This window comes from Bufo gargarizans, chromosome 5, assembly GCF_014858855.1.
Source record: "Bufo gargarizans isolate SCDJY-AF-19 chromosome 5, ASM1485885v1, whole genome shotgun sequence".
Lineage (NCBI taxonomy): Eukaryota > Metazoa > Chordata > Amphibia > Anura > Bufonidae > Bufo > Bufo gargarizans.
The window spans coordinates 97,171,359-97,192,585 of NC_058084.1; the positions used below are offsets into that span (position 1 = coordinate 97,171,359).

At 42.2% G+C, this 21,227-nt stretch overlaps 1 protein-coding gene across 4 annotated transcripts in view; it reads left to right on the top strand.

Moving 5' to 3' along the window:
- The window catches only part of RB1CC1 (RB1 inducible coiled-coil 1), a 140,815-nt gene that overhangs the window by 32,820 nt on the left and 86,768 nt on the right, over positions 1-21,227 (top strand). For all 4 annotated transcript variants that reach the window (XM_044292711.1, XM_044292715.1, XM_044292714.1 and 1 more), the window contains one exon: positions 6,966-7,365. In XM_044292711.1, the coding sequence (XP_044148646.1) occupies positions 6,966-7,365 (400 nt within the window). The remainder of the gene's footprint in view (positions 1-6,965; positions 7,366-21,227) is intronic.

Here is a 21,227-nt window from a genome sequence, read left to right on the forward strand (position 1 = left end):
CTTGAGTAGCTCTGTACTGTGGTTCCTTCCAAAGGGGGTGCCTGGGACACTGAATTGCAGAGAAAAACCGTGATGGGGACTCAGCGCTCCACCAGTGCTGCAACCCCTTTCATTTTCAGGGCCATTGGTGGTGGTCGCGGATATTGGACCGCCGCCAAGCAATCCTAGCTGTTGTTAGTGCTGTATTGCACATACACCTTTAGGGCTCGTGCACACCACCATGATTTTGTTGGCATCCGATCAGAATTTTTTGCAGAATGGATGCAGACCAATTCACTTCAATGTCCGCATCCATCTGTCTGTACCGTGACATCTGCAAAAACATAGAACATGTCCTGTTCTTGTCTGCATTACAGACAAGGATAGGACTGTTCTATTATGGACCGGACATTCCATTACGCAAATGCACACGGCCGATATCCGTGTTTTGCCGATCTGCTAAAACGGCTGCGGTTGTGTACACGAGCCCTTACACTGTGTCGTTTGTCTTAAGAATGCACACAAAGGATTCTCATAGATTCAGCATCCTGATATATTAAATTACCTTTTCTGCATTGCCTGTTATATGCGCTCATTATTTTTGACCTTTTTGTTTTTAATTTCTTTTTAAGTGTTTCTCATGAGGCAGACATGCTGCAGATTTTCCATCCTATTTAAGCAGAGAATCCACAGTATTTCCAGTAGAAGCAAACATTGACCTGTGGTGCGAATTGTAAATCTGCAGAGTGCTAATTTATGCTGCAGATTGTCACTTTAGATTTTTGTGCTTAGGGTTAAAGAGGACCTTTCAGTAGAATAAAACATCTAAACTAACTATACAGACATGGAGAGCGGCGCCCAGGGATCTCCCTGCACTTACTGTTATACCTTTGCGCCGCTCCGTTCTCCCGTTATTGCCTCCGGTATTTTCATAGTTAGGCTCCACCCGGGGGAACCTGCCGGCGTCTCCTTCTCCAGCTCATAGCCTGAGAGAAAAAAAAAGCTTCTCAGGCTATGAGCTGAGCGCTGCGATTGGCCAGCGCTACAGCATGGGAGAATGAGACGCCGGCAGGTTCCCCTGGGTGGAGCCTAACTATGAAGATACCGGAGGCTATACCGGGAGAACGGAGCGGCGCAAAGGTATAACAGTAAGTGCAGGGAGATCCCTGGGCGCTGCTCTCCATGTCTGTATAGTTAGTTTAGATGTTTTATTCTAGTGAAAGGTCCTCTTTAAGTCTGTGGCAAAATCCACAACAAATCTGCATGTTTTGCCACAATTTCATCTCAGATTTTTTTCTGCCCCAGTTACATCCAATGGGAAGATGACCTTATTAGTACTATGCAGGATATTTATCAATAAGGTACAGAGGGGAGGTAACCAATTGGGGGGGGGTGTCCCTGCACAGTCTGACTCTATCCAATCGGTGCTGACATTTTCAGACTGTGCAGGTACACCCCCCCAACTTGTTACCTCCCCTCTGTACCCTTACTGCAGACTGCTAGCAATTCATTCATAACTTCTAGTAGAAATAATAAAGGAATGGCACAACATAGAGACATAAGAATAGATGTTTCAGAATTATTACATGGGGAAGGCATGAAGTTATTAAAACAGGTGTGTCAGGAGAGGTGAAAGGGCCATTGAGTCCTGATATATGTGAGCTCCTAGCTTTCCACGACCACCTGCTGCTAAACTGTCAGTCAGAGGAGCCCATTATTTTGAGGACTCATCGGCATGCACTGGAAATGTTAGGACTGACGACTTAGTCCGAAAAATTGGTGACAGATCCACTTTAATGCTCATGTTTGTCACCGCTCCTTACTCCATGTCTATTTTTTCCAAGTACTTGTATTCCCACATGAAATAATACATAAATTGACAACTGGGTGTTACCCTTTGTCCATGCACATTCTGATCCGGTCAGCAGTGATTGGAGCAGCATGGTGGATTTTGCTGATATTTGTCCTGTTTTTGCAGTTTCTGGTCCCTCGTCTGTTGTAGCAAATTCTTGTATTTCATAGAATATAATAATTCTGGAGCATCTTTACTTGGAATGTAGTGTTCTCCCTCTGTTATTTCTCCTGGAAATTATGAGGGAATTGACAAGTAGTTGTCACCAGTCAGGGGGTGTTTGATGAAAGAGTCATGGGTAGTCTGGCATAGGGTTTGGGCGTGGACAGCCATGCTGAAATTTAGCTGAAAACTCACCGGTGGCTGCACCCTTTCTGCCTCCCCTTTTTTTTTCTATGGGAGCACTAAGGATTGCGGAAGGGTGGCTTAACCCCTTAAGGACACATGACGTACCGGTACGGCATGTTTCCCGAGTCCTTAAGGACACATGACGTACCGGTACGTCATGGCTTTAAATAGCGATGCCGACGCCGCGGGGGTTAATCGGAACGGGATGCCGGCTGAAATCATTCAGCCGGCATCCTGTAACAATGCAGGGGGGGGTCATTTGACCCCCCCGCATCGACGATTGCAGAAAACCGCAGGTCAATTCAGACCTGCGGTTTGCTGCGCTTTTTGCAGTTTCTGATCCCCGCGGTCCCTGACCGCGGGGATCAGAAACTTTAGAGTGCCTAAAATCAATATAGTACACCCCCCCCTGCACCCCTGCATGATTTGATGGCGGCGGGTGGTGCAGGGGGGGTGTCGCAGGCGGTGGGGGCGTTGCGGGAGGCGGGCGGTGCGGCAGGCGGGATCGCGATCCCCCGCCCGCCTCCTATTGCGTAATCGTTGGTGTACAGTGGGTATACCAGGGTGCCAGCACATTGCTGGCACCCTGGTATAAACGGCTGACATCGTTGATGCGATGTCAGCCGTTTAACCCTTTCCATACAGCGGTCCGTACGGACCGCTGTATGGAAAAGGTTAACAGTAAGAGGGAGCTCCCTCTCTCTCCGATCGGGGGGCTGCTGTGCCTTTGCAGCCCCCCGATGGAGAGGGAGAGAGCCCCCAGAGAGCCCCCCGCAGCCCCGTCCTCACCCTTCCCCGTCTGCGAAGTTCTGACCATAACTCAGCAGACGGGGAAGGTTCCCATGGCAACAGGACGCCTGCTCAGGCGTCCTGCTGTCCATGGTGCTGAACAGATCTGTGCTGAAAGCATAGATCTGTTCAGTGTAAGTAAAATACAGTGCAGTACCCTATATAGTTTCTGTACTGTATTTTACAGACATCAGACCCACTGGATCTTCAAGAACCAAGTGGGTCTGGGTCAAAAAATAAAAAGAATAAGTGAAAAAAGTTAAGATAAAAAAAAAAACATTTATCACTGAATAAAAATTAAAAAAATAAAATAAACTACACATATTAGGTATCGCCGCGTCCGTAACGACCTGATCTATAAAACGGTCATGTTACTTTCCCCGCACAGTGAACGCCATAAAAATAAAAAAATAAAAACTATGAGAAAATTGAAATTTTGCCCACCTTACTTCCCAAAAAAGGTAATAAAAGTGATCAAAAAAGTCGCATGTACGCCAAAATAGTACCAATCAAACCGTCATCTCATCCCGCAAAAAATGAGACCCTACTCAAGATAATCGCCCAAAAACTGAAAAAACTATGGCTCTTAGACTATGGAAACACTAAAACATCATTTTTTTTGTTTCAAAAATAAAATCATTGTGTAAAACCTACATAAATAAAAATAAAGTATACATATTAGGTATTGCCGCGTCCGTATCGACCGGCTCTATATAAATATCACATGACCTAACCCCTCAGGTGACCACCGTAAAAAAAAAAAAAAACGGTGTAAAAAAAGCTATTTTTTGCCATCTTACGTCACAAAAAGTGTAATAGCAAGCGATCAAAAAGTCATATGCACCCCAAAATAGTGCCAATCAAACTGTCATCTCATCCCGCAAAAAATTAGACCCTACTCAAGATAATCGCCCAAAAACTGAAAAAACTATGGCTCTCAGACTATGGAGACACTAAACAATTTTTTGGTTTTAAAAATGAAGTTATTGTATAAAACTTACATAAATAAAAAAAAATTGTATACATATTAGGTATCGCTGCGTCCGTGACAACCTGCTCTATAAAATTACCACATGATCTAACCTGTCAGATGAATGTTGTAAATAACAAAAAAAAAAACGTGCCAAAAAAGCTATTTCTTGTTACCTTGCCGCACAAAAAGTGTAATATAGAGCAACCAAAAATCATATCTACCCTGAACTAGTACCAACAATACTGCCACCCTATTCCGTACTTTCTAAAATGGGGTCACTTTTTTGGAGTTTCTACTCTAGGGGTGCATCAGGGGGGCTTCAAATGGGACATGGTGTCAAAAAACCAGTCCAGCAAAATCTGCCTTCCAAAAACCGTATGGCATTCCTTTCCTTCTGCGCCCTGCCGTGTGCCCGTACAGTGGTTTACGACCACATATGGGGTGTTTCTGTAAACTACAGAATCAGGGCCATAAATAATGAGTTTTGTTTGGCTGTTAACCCTTGCTTTGTAACTGGAAAAAAAATATTAAAATGGAAAATCTGCCAAAAAAGTGAAATTTTGAAATTGTATCTCTATTTTCCATTAAATCTTGTGCAACACCTAAAGGGTTAACAAAGTTTGTAAAATCAGTTTTGAATACCTTGAGAGGTGTAGTTTCTTAGATGGGGTCACTTTTATGGAGTTTCTACTCTAGGGGTGCATCAGGGGGGCTTCAAATGGGACATGGTGTCAAAAAAACTGTCCAGCAAAATCTGGCTTCCAAAAACCATACGGCGCACCTTTCACTCTACGCCCCGCTGTGTGGCCGTACAGTAGTTTACGGCCACATATGGGGTGTTTCTGTAAACGGCAGAGTCAGGGCAATAAAGATACAGTCTTGTTTGGCTGTTAACCCTTGCTTTGTTAGTGGAAAAAATGGGTTAAAATGGAAAATTAGGCAAAAAAATGAAATTCTCAAATTTCATCCCCATTTGCCAATAACTCTTGTGCAACACCTAAAGGGTTAACGAAGTTTGTAAAATCAGTTTTGAATACCTTGAGGGGTGTAGTTTCTTAGATGGGGTCACTTTTATGGAGTTTCTACTCTAGGGGTGCATCAGGGGGCTTCAAATGGGACATGGTGTCAAAAAAACTGTCCAGCAAAATCTGGCTTCCAAAAACCATACGGCGCACCTTTCACTCTACGCCCCGCTGTGTGGCCGTACAGTTGTTTACGGCCACATATGGGGTGTTTCTGTAAACGGCAGAGTCAGGGCAATAAAGATACAGTCTTGTTTGGCTGTTAACCCTTGCTTTGTTAGTGGAAAAAATGGGTTAAAATGGAAAATTAGGCAAAAAAATGAAATTCTCAAATTTCATCCCCATTTGCCAATAACTCTTGTGCAACACCTAAAGGGTTAACGGAGTTTGTAAAATCAGTTTTGAATACCTTGAGGGGTGTAGTTTATAGAATGGGGTCATTTTTGGGCGGTTTCTATTATGTAAGCCTCGCAAAGTGACTTCAGAGCTGTAGTGGTCCCTAAAAATTGGATTTTTGTAAATTTCTGAAAAATTTCAAGATTTGCTTCTAAACTTCTAAGCCTTGTAACATCCCCAAAAAATAAAATATCATTCCCAAAATAATTCAAACATGAAGTAGACATATGGGGAATGTTAAGTCATCACAATTTTTGGGGGTATTACTATGTATTACAGAAGTAGAGAAACTGAAACTTTGAAATTTGCAAATTTTTCAAAATTTTTGGTAAATTAGGTATTTTATTATGCAAAAAAATTAATTTTTTTGACTTTATTTTACCAGTGTCATGAAGTACAATATGTGACGAAAAAACAATCTCAGAATGGCCTGTATAAGTAAAAGCGTTTTAAAGTTATCAGCACTTAAAGTGACACTGGTCAGATTTGCAAAAAATGGCCTGGTCCTTAAGGTGAAAATGAGCCTGGTCCTTAAGGGGTTAAAGAGGACCTTTCACCGATTTTTACACTGTGAACTAAGTATACAGACATGGAGAGCGGCACCCGGGGATCTCACTGCACTTACTATTATCCCTGGGCGCCGCTCCGTTCTCCTGCTATTCCCTCCGGTATCTCCGCTCACTAAGTTATAGTAGGCAGAGATTTCAGTCCCTAAGTTATGGTAGGCGGAGTCTGCCCTTGTTCTGCTCTAGTGCTGGCCAATCGCAGTGCAGAGCTCACAGCCTGGGAGGTTATTTTCTCCCAGGCTGTGAGCTCTGCAATGCGATTGGCCAGCTCTACAGAAGAACAAGGGCAGACTCTGCCTACTATAACTTAGTGAGCGAAGATACCGGAGGGCATAGCAGGAGAACGGAGCGGCGCCCGGGGATAATAGTAAGTGCAGTGAGATCCCCGGGCGCCGCTCTACATGTCTGTATACTTAGTTCACAGTGTAAAAATCGGTGAAAGGTCCTCTTTAAAGGTAAATGTTCCTTCTTGGTGTGGCCGCTACTATAAACTGCCACTCCACAATCATTGGCGCTACTTCCCATTGAGAAAGAATGCATCCGCTGGTGGGTTTTCGGCAAATTTACGGCGTGGCTATTCATTCCAAAATTCCACTTTGATACCCCCTGTGAATGGTGCCTTAGAGCTGACCGTGTCTGACTCTATGTGGACACACCCCTGTTACTAGGAATGTTAATACCCAGTTGTCAGTTTATTCATTAATTTCCAGTAAGAATAACCGAAGAACCACACAACATAGAGTTAGAAGAAAAGAGGCTCCAGAAGTGTTATTTTGTGAGGAATACCGGTATTAACTGCACCAGACATGTCAGGAGCGGTGAAGGATCCTCTTTAAAGGGGGTTGTCCAGTATTAGTGAAACGCTATGTTTTTTCTTTAAAACGTTGTCACTGAAATCTGCCGTGCCTCACTTATAAATAAAATTGTCAGTGTTTTGGGGGGAAAAATGCTGATCTTTCTTAGGCATTCATTCATGTAACGTCAGTGAGATGGAACTCACACAGTCCTAAGTCATTAAATTCTTTGAATTCTTTTTCTAGTTTAGGAACCGCTGTTTCTGTCATGGCCAAGATCCCGCTGCTAGAGTGTCTAACTCGACATAGCTATAGGATGTGTTTAGATAGGTTGATGTCTTCTACGGATGGAGAAGGTGATGAAATGGAAGCTGAGAAGACAACTGACTTGGTGCAATATGATGAAACAAAACGGAGAAATACGGCTTTATTAGCATCTCTGTCTACATCCGGAGAACATGTGTCGCAGGATGTACATGACAATCGTACAGAGCAAGAGAACCCAGAGTTTGTGGACCCTATGGAGGAGCACATGGCTGAGGAAAGCCCACTCTTCAATGTTTCACTGCTGGACTGGATAAATGTACAGGATCGGCCCAATGATGTCGAGTCGTTGGTCAGGAAATGTTTTGACTCTATGAGCAGAGTAAGTGGATGACAAACCAGTCATGGTCATTGGATGTGATCATTTAGGGTTTCTCAAATCTGGTCCTCAGGACCCATCTACTGGTCAGGATTTCAGAATATCCCACAGTATGAATACCTGTTGTAAGTCCTGAATCATGGACACTAATTATATCACCTGCTCAATACTAAGGAAATCCTGAAAACATGACTGGTAGGTGGGTCCCAAGGATCAGAGTTGAGAAACCCTGACTTAGAATACGTGTGATATGTCTATGGATTTACAGTCATCTCACCTAGCCTGGTCTATGTTCAGCCACATAAACTACACTTTAATAGTTTCCAGTGAGTGACTGAGTTGGGTGCTGAAATCCATTTCAATTTGGGAAATTAGGTGACCTTCAGACTTGGTAAAGTTGCAGATGACTACAGGAAGGAAAAGTTTTGCGACAGTCACAAGATTTCTGGTCTTGTTGCAGTGGTTGTAATTGTCGTACAAATTCTGTCCCAGAAGGAAACATTGTGATCACAACAGCCCGCCACTTTACTTTGACTTCAGTAGGCCCAAAGACACATTGGAGTCCTAGAGAGGTGTTTGCGGGGTGGACAGCATTCACAATAAAAATCCCCAGACTTCAGTAGACTATTAGGCCAGGTGCACATGCCTAGCACATCCGTATTTTGTGTCCCAGCCTGAACGCCAGTTTACAGACCCGAAGTCACAGCATCATAGTTACCTATGATGCTGTGAGTTAGCTTCAATTAAAGAGGTGTTCTGCTTTTCCCATATTGATGATGTGTCCTTAGGATAGGACATCAATATCAGATCTGCGTGGCTCCAACTCTTGGCACCCCGGCGATCAGCTGTATGAAGAGAACACTGCGAGCACAGCATTCTCTTTAATGTTTACCTGCTCACCGTCAGTACTGCAGCGGCGAGGAGTAATTACCGCTCCTCCATCCCATTGATTTGAATTGGGACGTAGTGTAACTACAATTGCTGTGTTCAAGTGAATGGGATGGAGGAGCTCTAATTACACCTGCTTGCCACAATATTGACGGTGAGCAGGTAACCATTTAAGAGAACGCAGTGCTTGCAGGGCGCTGCATTCTCTTCATTCAACTGCTTAGCAGGGTTGCTTAGAGTAGGATAGGTCATCAATATGGGGAAAGCAGAAAACCCCTTTTTAAACCTGCAGTCGGTCTTGGTCTGTCATATATGTTCTATATAAAAAATCTTCATATAAAAGAGAGGATAAAAAAATATATATATATATTATCCTTCGGGCGGACATAAACATGCCTCTAAGTTCTTTTTATCAAGTATCTTAATTTGATTTGTGCAAGCAGTGAAACAAAGGGACAATTGTATATGCAAAAAGATATAATCGTTTATTATAAAACAAAGAATATACAAATCAATACAATTGCAAAACAAATGATAACGTTACAAAATAATACCCAAAATGTACCACACGGTGGTGTTAACACACCCCTATCTGACCAGCACAGTGTGAGTTAGTGATTTATGACAACCAGTGTCATACTTTTAACAAACAGACTCATATACCAAGAGAAACTTAGGATCTTCTGTTTATCAAACGAGCTATCGCAATAAAACCCGGATATACAGGAAAATAACTGTTATCCCTTGACTCTGTTTTCCTATGACCAATCATGACCAATCAAAAATATATGAAATTAATATGATAAAATGAATTATTGATTAACATATGTTGTAAACTAAATATAACATACAGAGATATATATAATATAATTGTGAATATATATATATATAAATTTAACCTCAGCAGGTGTGCCTCAAAGATATGAACCCTTATCACGTCATGGCTTATCCATGAAACAACCTTGTTCCCTCAAGAAGACATGTCTTAGGAAGTTAGTATACTCCCCATAGATGACCCATATCCTTAGCAATAACTTTTAAATACAATGTCCATTTATGTTCACAATTCATTTTTTATAAACTGAACTTGCCATGAACTCATCTTGGCTTCCTCAGCCACATAATAGAACTTTGGTTCAGGCTGATTTTATTCTTAAAGGCAATGAGATGAGCATTCATTTTGGTTATAATGTCATTAGATAATATTGTATACGTATGAAAATGCACAACAGGTCACACATCCTAAACATGGAGGCATAAAACGGTATTCCAGTTAGATGAAATGATTCCCTATTCACAGAAAGGATGAGCTTGTGCTGTGCCGCTCCATTCATTCTCTGAGACTGCCGGAGATAGCTGAGTACAAGGGCTTGGCTGTCTCTCCAGTTCCATAGAGATAAATGGACTGGCAGTATGTTAAGGTAAATATAAATTATTGATATTTGGGTCATCTCAATAATTAATATTCATAAATAGGTGCGAGTCGTCGGTAGATGACTCCGCCTATTTATACTAAAAATGCTAACTACCTCAGTTGCCTTACCTATTTACTGAACTAAACTACGTGCGACTTACTGCTACAATAAGAGTATACACTGTATGTTATGACTAAAGAAATATTTATTACACAATACAAATAGTCTATTGCGCTATATACAGTACATACCAAAAGTTTGGACACACCTGCTCATTCAAAGAGTTTTCTTTATTTTCATGACTATGAAAATTGTAGATTGAAACTGAAGTCATCAAAACTATGAATTAACACATGTGGAATTATATACATAACAAAAAAGTGTGAAACAACTGAAAATATGTAATATTCTAGGTTCTTCAAAGTAGCCACCTTTTGCTTTGATTACTGCTTTGCACACTCTTGGCATTCTCTTGATGAGCTTCAAGAGGTAGTCACCTGAAATGGTTTTCACTTCACAGGTGTGTCCTGTCAGGTTTAATAAGTGGGATTTCTTGCCTTATAAATGGGGTTGGGACCATTAGTTGCGTTGTGGAGAAGTCAGGTGGATACATAGCTGATAGTCCTACTGAATAGACTGTTAGCTGCTTTTTTCTTGCCATAATACAAATTCTAAGTAAAGAAAAACGAGTGGCCATCATTACTTTAAGAAATGAAGGTCAGTCAGTCCAAAAAATTGGGAAAACTTTGAAAGTGTCCCCAAGTGCAGTCACAAAAACCATCAAGCGCTACAAAGAAACTGGCTCACATGCGGACTGCCCCAGGAAAGGAAGACCAAGAGTCACCTCTGCTGCGGAGGATAAGTTCATCCGAGTCACCAGCCTCAGAAATCGCAGGTTAACAGCAGATCAGATTAGAGACCAGGTCAATGCCACACAGAGTTCTAGCAGCAGCCACATCTCTAGAACAACTGTTAAGAGTAGACTGTGTGAATCAGGCCTTCATGGTAGAATATCTGCTAGGAAACCACTGCTAAGGACAGGCAACAAGCAGAAGAGACTTGTTTGGGCTAAAGAACACAAGGAATGGACATTAGACCAGTGGAAATCTGTGCTTTGGTCTGATGAGTCCAAATTTGAGATCTTTGGTTCCAACCACTGTGTCTTTGTGCGACGCAGAAAAGGTGAACGGATGGACTCTACATGCCTGGTTCCCACCGTGAAGCATGGAGAAGGAGGTGTGATGGTGTGGGGGTGCTTTGCTGGTGACACTGTTGGGGATTTATTCAAAATTGAAGGCATACTGAACCAGCATGGCTACCACAGCATCTTGCAGCGGCATGCTATTCCATCCGGTTTGCGTTTAGTTGGACCATCATTTATTTTTCAACAGGACAATGACCCCAAACACATCTCCAGGGTGTGTAAGGGCTATTTGACCATGAAGGAGAGTGATGGGGTGCTGTGCCAGATGACCTGGCCTCCACAGTCACCGGACCTGACCGCAGAGTGAAGGCAAAAGGGCCAACAAGTGCTAAGCATCTCTGGGAACTCCTTCAAGACTGTTGGAAGACCATTTCAGGTGACTACCTCTTGAAGCTCATCAAGAGAATGCCAAGAGTGTGCAAAGCAGTAATCAAAGCAAAAGGTGGCTACTTTGAAGAACCTAGAATATGACATATTTTCAGTTGTTTCACACTTTTTGTTATGTATATAATTCCACATGTGTTAATTCATAGTTTTGATGCCTTCAGTGTGAATCTACAATTTTCATAGTCATGAAAATAAAGAAAACTCTTTGAATGAGAAGGTGTGTCCAAACTTTTGGTCTGTACTGTATATATATATATATATATATATATATATAATACATATACAGTGGATATAAAAAGTCTACACACCCCTGTTAAAATGTCAGGTTTCTGTGATTTAAAAAAAATGACAAAGATAAATCATTTCAGAACTTTTTCCACCTTTAATGTGACCTATAAACTGCACAACTCAATTGAAAAACATACTGAAATCTTTTAGGTATAGGGAAGAAAAAATATAATACTAAAATAATATGGCTGCATAAGTGTGCACACCCTTAAACTAATACTTTGTTGAAGCACCTTTTGATTTTATTACAGGACTTAGTCTTTTTGGGTATGAGTCTATCAGCATGGCACATTTTGACTTGGCAAGATTTGCCCACTCTTTGCAAAAACACTCCAAATCTGTCAGATTGCGAGGGCATCTCCTGTGCACAGCCCTCTTCAGATCACTTCACAGATTTCCAGTCGGATTCAGGTCTGGGCTCTGGCTGGGCCATTCCAAAATGTTAATCTTCTTCTGGTGAAGCCATTCCTTTGTTGATTTGGATGTATGCTTTGGGTCGTTGTCATGCTGAAAGATGAAGTTCATGTTCAGCTTTCTAGCAGAAGCCTGAAGGTTTTGTGCCAATATTGACTGGTATTTGGAACTGTTCATAATTCCCTCTAGCTTAACTTAGGCCCCAGTTCCAGCTGAAGAAAAACTGCCCCAAAGCATGATGCTGCCACCGCCATGCTTTACTGTGGGTATGGTGTTCTTTTGGTGATGTGCAGTGTTGTTTTTGCACCAAACATATCTTTTGGAATTATGGCCAAAAAGTTCAACCTTGGTTTCATCAGGCCATAACACCTTTTCCCACATGCTTTTGGGAGACGTCAGATGTGTTTGTGCAAAATGTAGCCTGGCTTGGATGTTTTTCTTCGTAAGAAAAGGCTTTCGTCTTGCCATTCTACCCCATAGCCCAGACATATGAAGAATACGGGAGATTGTTGTCACATGTACCACACAGCCAGTACTTGCCAGATATTCCTGCAGCTCCTTTAATGTTGCTGTAGGCCTCTTGGTAGCCTCCCAGACCAGTTTTCTTCTCGTCTTTTCATCAATTTTGGAGGGACGTCCAGTTCTGGGTAATGTCACTGTTGTGCCATATTTCCTCCACTTGATGATGACTATCTTCACTGTGTACCATGGTATATCTAATGCCTTGGAAATTCTTTTGTACCCTCCTCCTGACTGATACCTTGTAACAATGAGATCCCTCTGATGCTTTGGAAGCTCTCTGTGGACCATGGATTCAGAGGCAGTTTAAATGATGGTAGGTGTATGCTGACTCCTATTTAACATGATTTTGAATGTGATTGCTTAATTCTGAACACAGCTACATCCCCAGTTATAAGAGGGTGTGTACACTTATGCAGCCACATTATTTTAGTTTTCTTTTCTTTTCTTTCCTCCACCTAAAATATTTGTTTGTTTTTCAATCGATTGGTACAGTTTATAGGCCACATTAAAGGTGGAAAAAGTTCTGAAATGATTTATCTTTGTCTTATTTTTTTACATCACAGAAACCTGACATTTTAACAGGGGTGTGTAGACTTTTTTATATCCACTCTCTCTATATATACTTATATATATATAATCCACATAACCTGGGGGCACTTAGGTATACATGTGTATATACCCTTCCCTCTACAGTACGCATCCTCAATCTACTGCTCCATTCATTTCACTGGAAAGGACCCTGCTCTTGTGATCAATGTAGGTCCCAACAGTGCCCTCCCTCTCACTGATTTTACCGTTATCACCTATATGTGGATATCTTCATCTTACCGGAATATGTTTGTTATCCTGCTACCAATCAAGGCCATGTCTACCTGGCACGGAAGTACCATAGGCGGATCCACTTTTTGGTAAAATTGTGGCAGAAATCCATAGTGAAGGCCACATTCACACGACCGGATTTCTGGTCCTCATCCGATCTACATTTTTTATGGAGTGGATGCGGACTCATTCATTTCAATGGGGCCGTAAAAACTGCGGTCCGCTTTTGTATGTCCATTCCGCCGTCCCATAAAAAAGATTGAACACGTCCTATTCTTGTCCGTTTTGCAGACAAGAATATTCATTGTTAAATGGGTCCGCAAAAAAACGGATGCAAACCGGACGACACTGGGACATCATCCTTATTTTTTGTGTATCTGCATTTTGCGGACGGCAGAATGCAAACAGTTGTGTGAATGCAGCCCAAAACTCAGACAGGACCTGCAGCTCGCCAGCAGATCCCCGCACAGATTAGCCGCATTGTAATTTGCAGCGATAATGAAGTGGACAGAACTTTCAAGTGTTATGTCTATGGCCAGCCTTTGTGTTCACATGGCCAGCAGATCCGTATGATAGCCTTGAAGATCTTACACAACAGCGCTGCTTTGGCTTCTGAAACATCCTTGTGTAATCGGATGAAGTTCCTTGAAAATGGAAAAGTTTACGTTTCTTTACAGATAATATGTTTAACCTCGGCCATAAATATATCAGCACTTCTATGTTGTAGCAGATACGGCCAGATCAGAAGATGACGCAAGGGCTTTGAAACTAACTTTTTACTTCTGTTGACTATCAGGAATTAGAATTTCGCATAATGTCTGACACTTAGTATTTCAGAAAGTTTTGAAGGAATAACCTGGGGTAATATTTCACTGGCTCTTTGCGCACAAAGGCATAGTGATCTAATTGATGCAGTGTGCAGAGAAGTAATCAGTTTAATCTGCTCACGGAGATGACAACAGCTTATTTCGGACCACTGAGTTATGAGCAGCGTAGGATACTTCTTCAGCTGTACCAAGTAGGACAGAGCCAGGTATCGGATAGCATCGCACCCCATGGCATTTTGGCATTGGGCACGTAAATAAATCCTGTATCATAAGCTGTCTAAAACCTGCACGAGAAGGAGCATTTATGTTTGTATTAGTCTGGTGTGTTCCCCTCTTACCCAAATTGCTATATTTTGCCTGCCCCCTCTTCTAAAATGTCCGTTTTTGCAACTGCTTGTATTCCCCATGTTAAAGGGAGTCTGTCACCTCCATATGGCCATATATAGTGGCAGAGACTGGGAGGAGTAAAGTGAAAAGAAGGCAGAGCAGCCTGGGCACCAACACTGAACGCCGCCCCTGGGCACTTGCGAGTGCTCATTTGCATATTAATTAAACTTCATTTTTCCTGTTGGTGCAAGTCTAAAGAACAGAACAAAGGTACCGTCACAATCCTGTATACAGGGAGTGCAGAATTATTAGGCAAGTTGTATTTTTGAGGATTAATTTTTTTATTGAACAACAACCATGTGCTCAATGAACCCAAATAACTCATTAATATCAAAGCTGAATATTTTTGGAAGTAGTTTTTAGTTTGTTTTTAGTTTTAGCTATTTTAGGGGGATATCTGTGTGTGCAGGTGACTATTACTGTGCATAATTATTAGGCAACTTAACAAAAAACAAATATATACCCATTTCAATTATTTATTTTTACCAGTGAAACCAATATAACATCTCAACATTCACAAATATAAATTTCTGACATTCAAAAACAAAACAAAAACAAATCAGTGACCAATATAGCCACCTTTCTTTGCAAGGACACTCAAAAGCCTGCCATCCATGGATTCTGTCAGTGTTTTGATCTGTTCACCATCAACATTGCGTGCAGCAGCAACCACAGCCTCCTAGACACTGTTCAGAGAGGTGTACTGTTTTCCCTCCTTGTAAATCTCACATTTGATGATGGACCACAGGTTCTCAATGGGGTTCAGATCAGGTGAACAAGGAGGCCATGTCATTAGATTTCCTTCTTTTATACCCTTTCTTGCCAGCCACGCTGTGGAGTACTTGGACGCGTGTGATGGAGCATTGTCCTGCATGAAAATCATGTTTTTTTTGAAGGATGCAGACTTCTTCCTGTACCACTGCTTGAAGAAGGTGTCTTCCAGAAACTGGGAGTTGAGCTTGACTCCATCCTCAACCCGAAAAGGCCCCACAAGCTCATCTTTGATGATACCAGCCCAAACCAGTACTCCACCTCCACCTTGCTGGCGTCTGAGTCGGACTGGAGCTCTCTGCCCTTTACCAATCCAGCCACGGGCCCATCCATCTGGCCCATCAAGACTCACTCTCATTTCATCAGTCCATAAAACCTTAGAAAAATCAGTCTTGAGATATTTCTTGGCCCAGTCTTGACGTTTCAGCTTGTGTGTCTTGTTCAGTGGTGGTCGTCTTTCAGCCTTTCTTACCTTGGCCATGTCTCTGAGTATTGCACACCTTGTGCTTTTGGGCACTCCAGTGATGTTGCAGCTCTGAAATATGGCCAAACTGGTGGCAAGTGGCATCTTGGCAGCTGCACGCTTGACTTTTCTCAGTTCATGGGCAGTTATTTTGCGCCTTGGTTTTTCCACACGCTTCTTGCGACCCTGTTGACTATTTTGAATGAAACGCTTGATTGTTCGATGATCACGCTTCAGAAGCTTTGCAATTTTAAGAGTGCTGCATCCCTCTGCAAGATAGCTCACTATTTTTGACTTTTCTGAGCCTGTCAAGTCCTTCTTTTGACCCATTTTGCCAAAGGAAAGGAAGTTGCCTAATAATTATGCACACCTGATATAGGGTGTTGATGTCATTAGACCACACCCCTTCTCATTACAGAGATGCACATCACCTAATATGCTTAATTGGTAGTAGGCTTTCGAGCCTATACAGCTTGGAGTAAGACAACATGCATAAAGAGGATGATGTGGTCAAAATACTCATTTGCCTAATAATTCTGCACTCCCTGTAGGTGTGCTACAGAGCCATGTAACCACTGTATATGGCCATATAGAGGTGACAGACTCCCTTTAAGACAATTCTGGAGCATCTATGTGATGTGACATTTCTATATTATTCCTCCTAGAAGTTATGAATTGATTGCTAGCAGATTGCAATGAAGTTTCAGATGGGTGTGTGTCCCTTCACAGTCTGAACATATCCAATCAGTGCAGCCAGTGTCACGCTGTGCAGGGAAACACCCCATCTGTTAATACCCATCTGGACCTTTACCGCAAACTACTAGCCATTCATTTATATCTTCTAGCAATTCTCTGATGTGACATTCCTTTATTATTCCTCCTAAAAATTATGGATTCATTGCCAGCAGTTTGCAGTGAAGGTCTAACTGGGTGTTTCCAGGTGGGATTGTGTCTCTTCTCAGTCAGGAACATATCCAATCACTGCAGCCAGTGTCACGCTATGCAGGGACAACCCCCCCACCCCACCCCCCCAAAAAAAAAGAAAATAAAAAAAAGTTAGTAACACATCTGCCCATCTGGACCTTTATTGCAAAATGCTATTCCTTCATTCACAACTTCTAGTAGGAATAAAAAATAAATGGTACAACATAGATTCATAGGAATGGATGCTCCAGAATTGTTATTACACGGGGAATGCAGGTGGTTACGAATACAGGCATGGGGACAGGTCCTCTTTAAGCACACAGACACACACCCAATGGTCTTCTGATACTTCATAGATGCATGTGAGAAGATGCTACTGGAGAAAAATGGGATCTTGCAATGATTTCTGGAAGAAGAGGTCTCTATAGGTTGAGACCCCTTTGTCACTGCTTAGAGATTTATGTTACTGAATATCTTAACAATATTCTAAGTAAAGGGCTGTGCAAACCATTTACACTGTGTTTAGAGGGAACCTGTCAAGTCTCTGATGCTACATTTGCTGAGGGCTACATAGTGTAGTTATATACAAAATGGTTTCAGCAGTCTGTCACTTAGGGGTTAACGTGAAGTAGTTTTTGAGGACATACATATAAACTTACATAGTTCGTGGTCAGAAGGACATGGCTTCCACCTACTGATTGGCCCATTCTCGTTATGCTCAGTAATAGGGAGAAACCTGTTAATCAGCGGCCGGAGGGCAGGGAGAGCTGTGTGTCACTGGACTCCTCGCTGACCACACACTGCACGGGTCTGCCACTACACTATGTTCCCCCAGAGAGGGCAGCACCAGGGACCTGAAAGTTTCCTTATGAAATCTAGGAGCGTGCCATTGTGGTTTTAGCGCTCACTTGCGAGCCCTTGCCTGCTGAAAAATTTGTGGTGGAGTTCGAATACAGAAGGCGTCGTGATGGGCACAATTGTCCGTCACCTATATTTTTTTAGACACAGTTCAAAATTGTTCTCCTCAAAGCCTGTCTGTACCATATACCTAACCAGAATTATAAAATACATCTCAGTCCCAAACACTTTCCTTGTGATCTATGTGCTACATGAGTTGGTGGCACTTGCACACAAAAAAAACACTTCTTGAAGGAAATTTGTCACCAAATGTTTTATTTTCTGCCAGTTAAAACCAGATAGTCTTTTTTTTTTATAATGTGTTTTTATTTTCTGATTGCAGCTTTATTTATTCTGTTTCTTGAACATTGTTATGGGGGTGGCCATCTTGTCTGAGCTGTTCTTAACATCATTTAGAAATCATTAAGAAAATTGCTTTACGGCAGCCTCATGGTCCAAACACAATGGACAGGAAGGGACCTCATTTACTTCTATGGGAGAGTTTTCTAGACATGCTCTGTGACCTGTGCAGAGGTCATTGTACAAGGAAAGAATAGATAACATTTGGCAATCGCCTATTGTGAATGGTGGATCCTGTCTTATCTACACTGCCTGTCCAGAAAAAAAAGTCGCCACCTGGATTTAACTAAGCAAATAGTTATGAGCCTCCCATTGGATAATTACTGCATGGGCGATTATCTTTCAGCTGGCAACGAGTTATTTAACCCCAACTGGTGCAATGCGTTGCTTCTCATTTCTTAAACAACCTTGTCGAAAGACACATCTCGTGGTCGTGGAAAAGATGTTTGTCTGTTTGAGAGGGGTCAAATCATTGGCATGCATCAAGCAGAGAAAACATCTTAGGAGATTGCAGAAACTACTAAAATTGGGTTAAGAACTGTCCAACACATTATTAAAAACTGGAAGGATAGTGGGGACCCATCGTATTCGAGTAAGAAATGTGGCGGGAAAAAAATCCTGAATGATCGTGATCGGCGATCACTTAAATGTTTGGTGAAATCAAATCGAAGAAAAACAGTAGAACTCAGGGCTCTGTTTATTAGTGAAAGTAAGAGCATTTCCACACGCGCAATGCGAAGGGAACTCAAGGAATTGGGACTGTAAGAAAACCACTAATCAGTGAGGCAAACCAGAAAAAAAGGCTTCAATTTGCTTGTAGCATAAAGATTGGACTCTGGAGCAATGGAAGAAGGTCATGTGGTCTGATGATTCCAGAGTGATGGGCGCATCAGGGTAAGAAGAGCGGCAGAGGAAGTGATGCACCCATCATGCCTAGTGACTACTGTACAAGCCTGTGGGGGCAGTGCTATGATCTGGGGTTGCTGCAGTTGGTCAGATCTCGGTTCAGCAACAGTATGTGCTCCAAGAATGAGGTCAGCTGACTACCTGAACATACTGAATGACCAGGTTATTCCATCAATGGATTTTTTATTCCCTGATGGCACAGGCATATTCCAAGATGACAATGCCAGGATTTATCATGCTCAAATTGTGAAAGAGTGGTTCAGGGAGCATGAGACATCATTTTCACACATGGATTGGCCACCACAGAGGCCAGACCTTAACCCCATTGAGAATCTTTGGGATGTGCTGGAGAAGGTTTTGCGCAGCAGTCAGATTCTACCATCATCAATACAAGATCTTGGTGAAAAATTATTGCAACACTGGATGGAAATTTTGTGACATTGCAGAAGCTTATCGAAACAATGCCACAGCGAATGTGTGCCGTAATCAAAGCTAAGGGTGTGTGACCCTTTTTTTTTTTTTTTTTGTGGCAACTTTTTTGGGGGGGACGGGCAGTGTACATACAGAGGTGGTATCATTACAGGCAGGATTAGAATGACAGATAGGCAGATAACTGCAGTAAAGTGATCTATACAGACCAAAAAGTGGCGCCAACTATTAGGCGTAGTGGCCAGTGAGAAAACTGCATTATTTCATGTTTTTTTTTTAAATCTAGATGATGAACATGGAAAATGAAAAATAAAAAACAAATTTTTTTTTGTTTTAAATATCTTGAGCAAAAAAAAACAACGTGATTTAAACTAGGTCATTTTCTGATTCCCTTTGAATTTTTAATGCGAGTCTTACACGGCCGTATTCCTGTGCAGTTAACGAAGAGGCAGCAGCATGCTCCGTCCGATGCTGTGATCATTTTATTCTCCCCTCAACAGTCAGAGAAAAGCTGATCCTCATTTTCCATCTTTACGACATCTGTTTTACAGATCACTGTGTCAGACAATACTGAGGGACATCTGTGTAAAAAGACTGGGTGTTAACGTTTTACGGAAACTGGCTACAGAATAATTGAGGGTAGGAGCTGCTGCAGGGGCAATCCCCCTGGCACACGACCCACAAGCTTGTAGTTTTATCCTTAGTGTATACTTCTGTCTATAGTTCTGCAGAAAATCACGTGGGACTTGTAAAGCACAAAATAATCTTCACTGCAAAAATACTATTTCTAGAACTGCGTTCGAAATGTTCCATCTGGAGCCGCCTGACTAATGTGCTTAACTACTGGCACCACATGAAAGTAGCGAATATCAAAAATGAATAAGGCCACTATTGCATAATGCGGGCGCGCATGGATCAGTCTAGTGGAATCTGTTGTGTTTGAGACACCACGTAAGGTCAGAGGAGGAGGTGACAGGCCATGAAATGGATTATTCCCCTTCACTTAGAAAAGCCGGTTCTCTCGCTCCAGCGTTTATCGCTTGGTTTGATGAGCACCGTCTTCATGAGGGATTTGATTGTATTTTTCTACTGTGTACATCTAATGGCAATCTGGCCAGAACAAGTAGAAGATCCCAAATATACTCCAATGATTTGGTCATGGTGGAGACAGTTCAAAGCTGGATTACCACCAACATTTCCTCTAAGTAACCCATTAAAAATAAGTTAAAAGCTCCCAAGCGAAGCGGACAGCTTCATTTCCGCCGTTACTTCATACAGTTTGATCTTAGTTTCCCAGTGAAGTCAAGCGGTGGTTTTCCCATGATGATGTGAATTGTGGTATCAAACACTGAGGGTATGGGTGTTATTCTTCATAATGACTTCCGTCTTAGGTTGAGTTCACATGAGCGTTCAGCCTTTCCGTTCTCCTGCTCCATTATAGGGACGGATTCGGCACTTAACTGAGCGGGACAGAGTCCACAGGCCCCATAGACTGTAATGGGGTCCGTTAGGTTTACGCTCAGAAGATGATTTTGGAGCGGAGACAAAAGTTGTGCATGCAGGCCCTTTGTCTCCACTCCAAAATCATCTGAGTGTAAACCTAACGGACCCCATTATAGTCTATGGGGCCCGTGGGCTCCGTTCGGCTCAGTTATGTGCCGGATCCATCCTTTCCGTTATCCTGCTCCTATGACGGAGCAGGAGAACGGAAAGGCTAAACGCTGATGTGAACTCAGCCTTAGTGTGTTGACCTTTAATATCATGTTACGGTCTCAACTTGCGTAAGATGATGGTTTACTCTAAGGCCTCATGCACATGACCGTATTTTTGGACCTATTGATTCTTATGGGGCCTCAAAAAATGCGGACAGCGCACGACTGTCATCTGTGTGCTGTCCGCATCAGTGCAGCCGTTAAGCTGGCCACAGTATATGTCCTCTTCTTGCCCATTTTGCTCACCAGAAG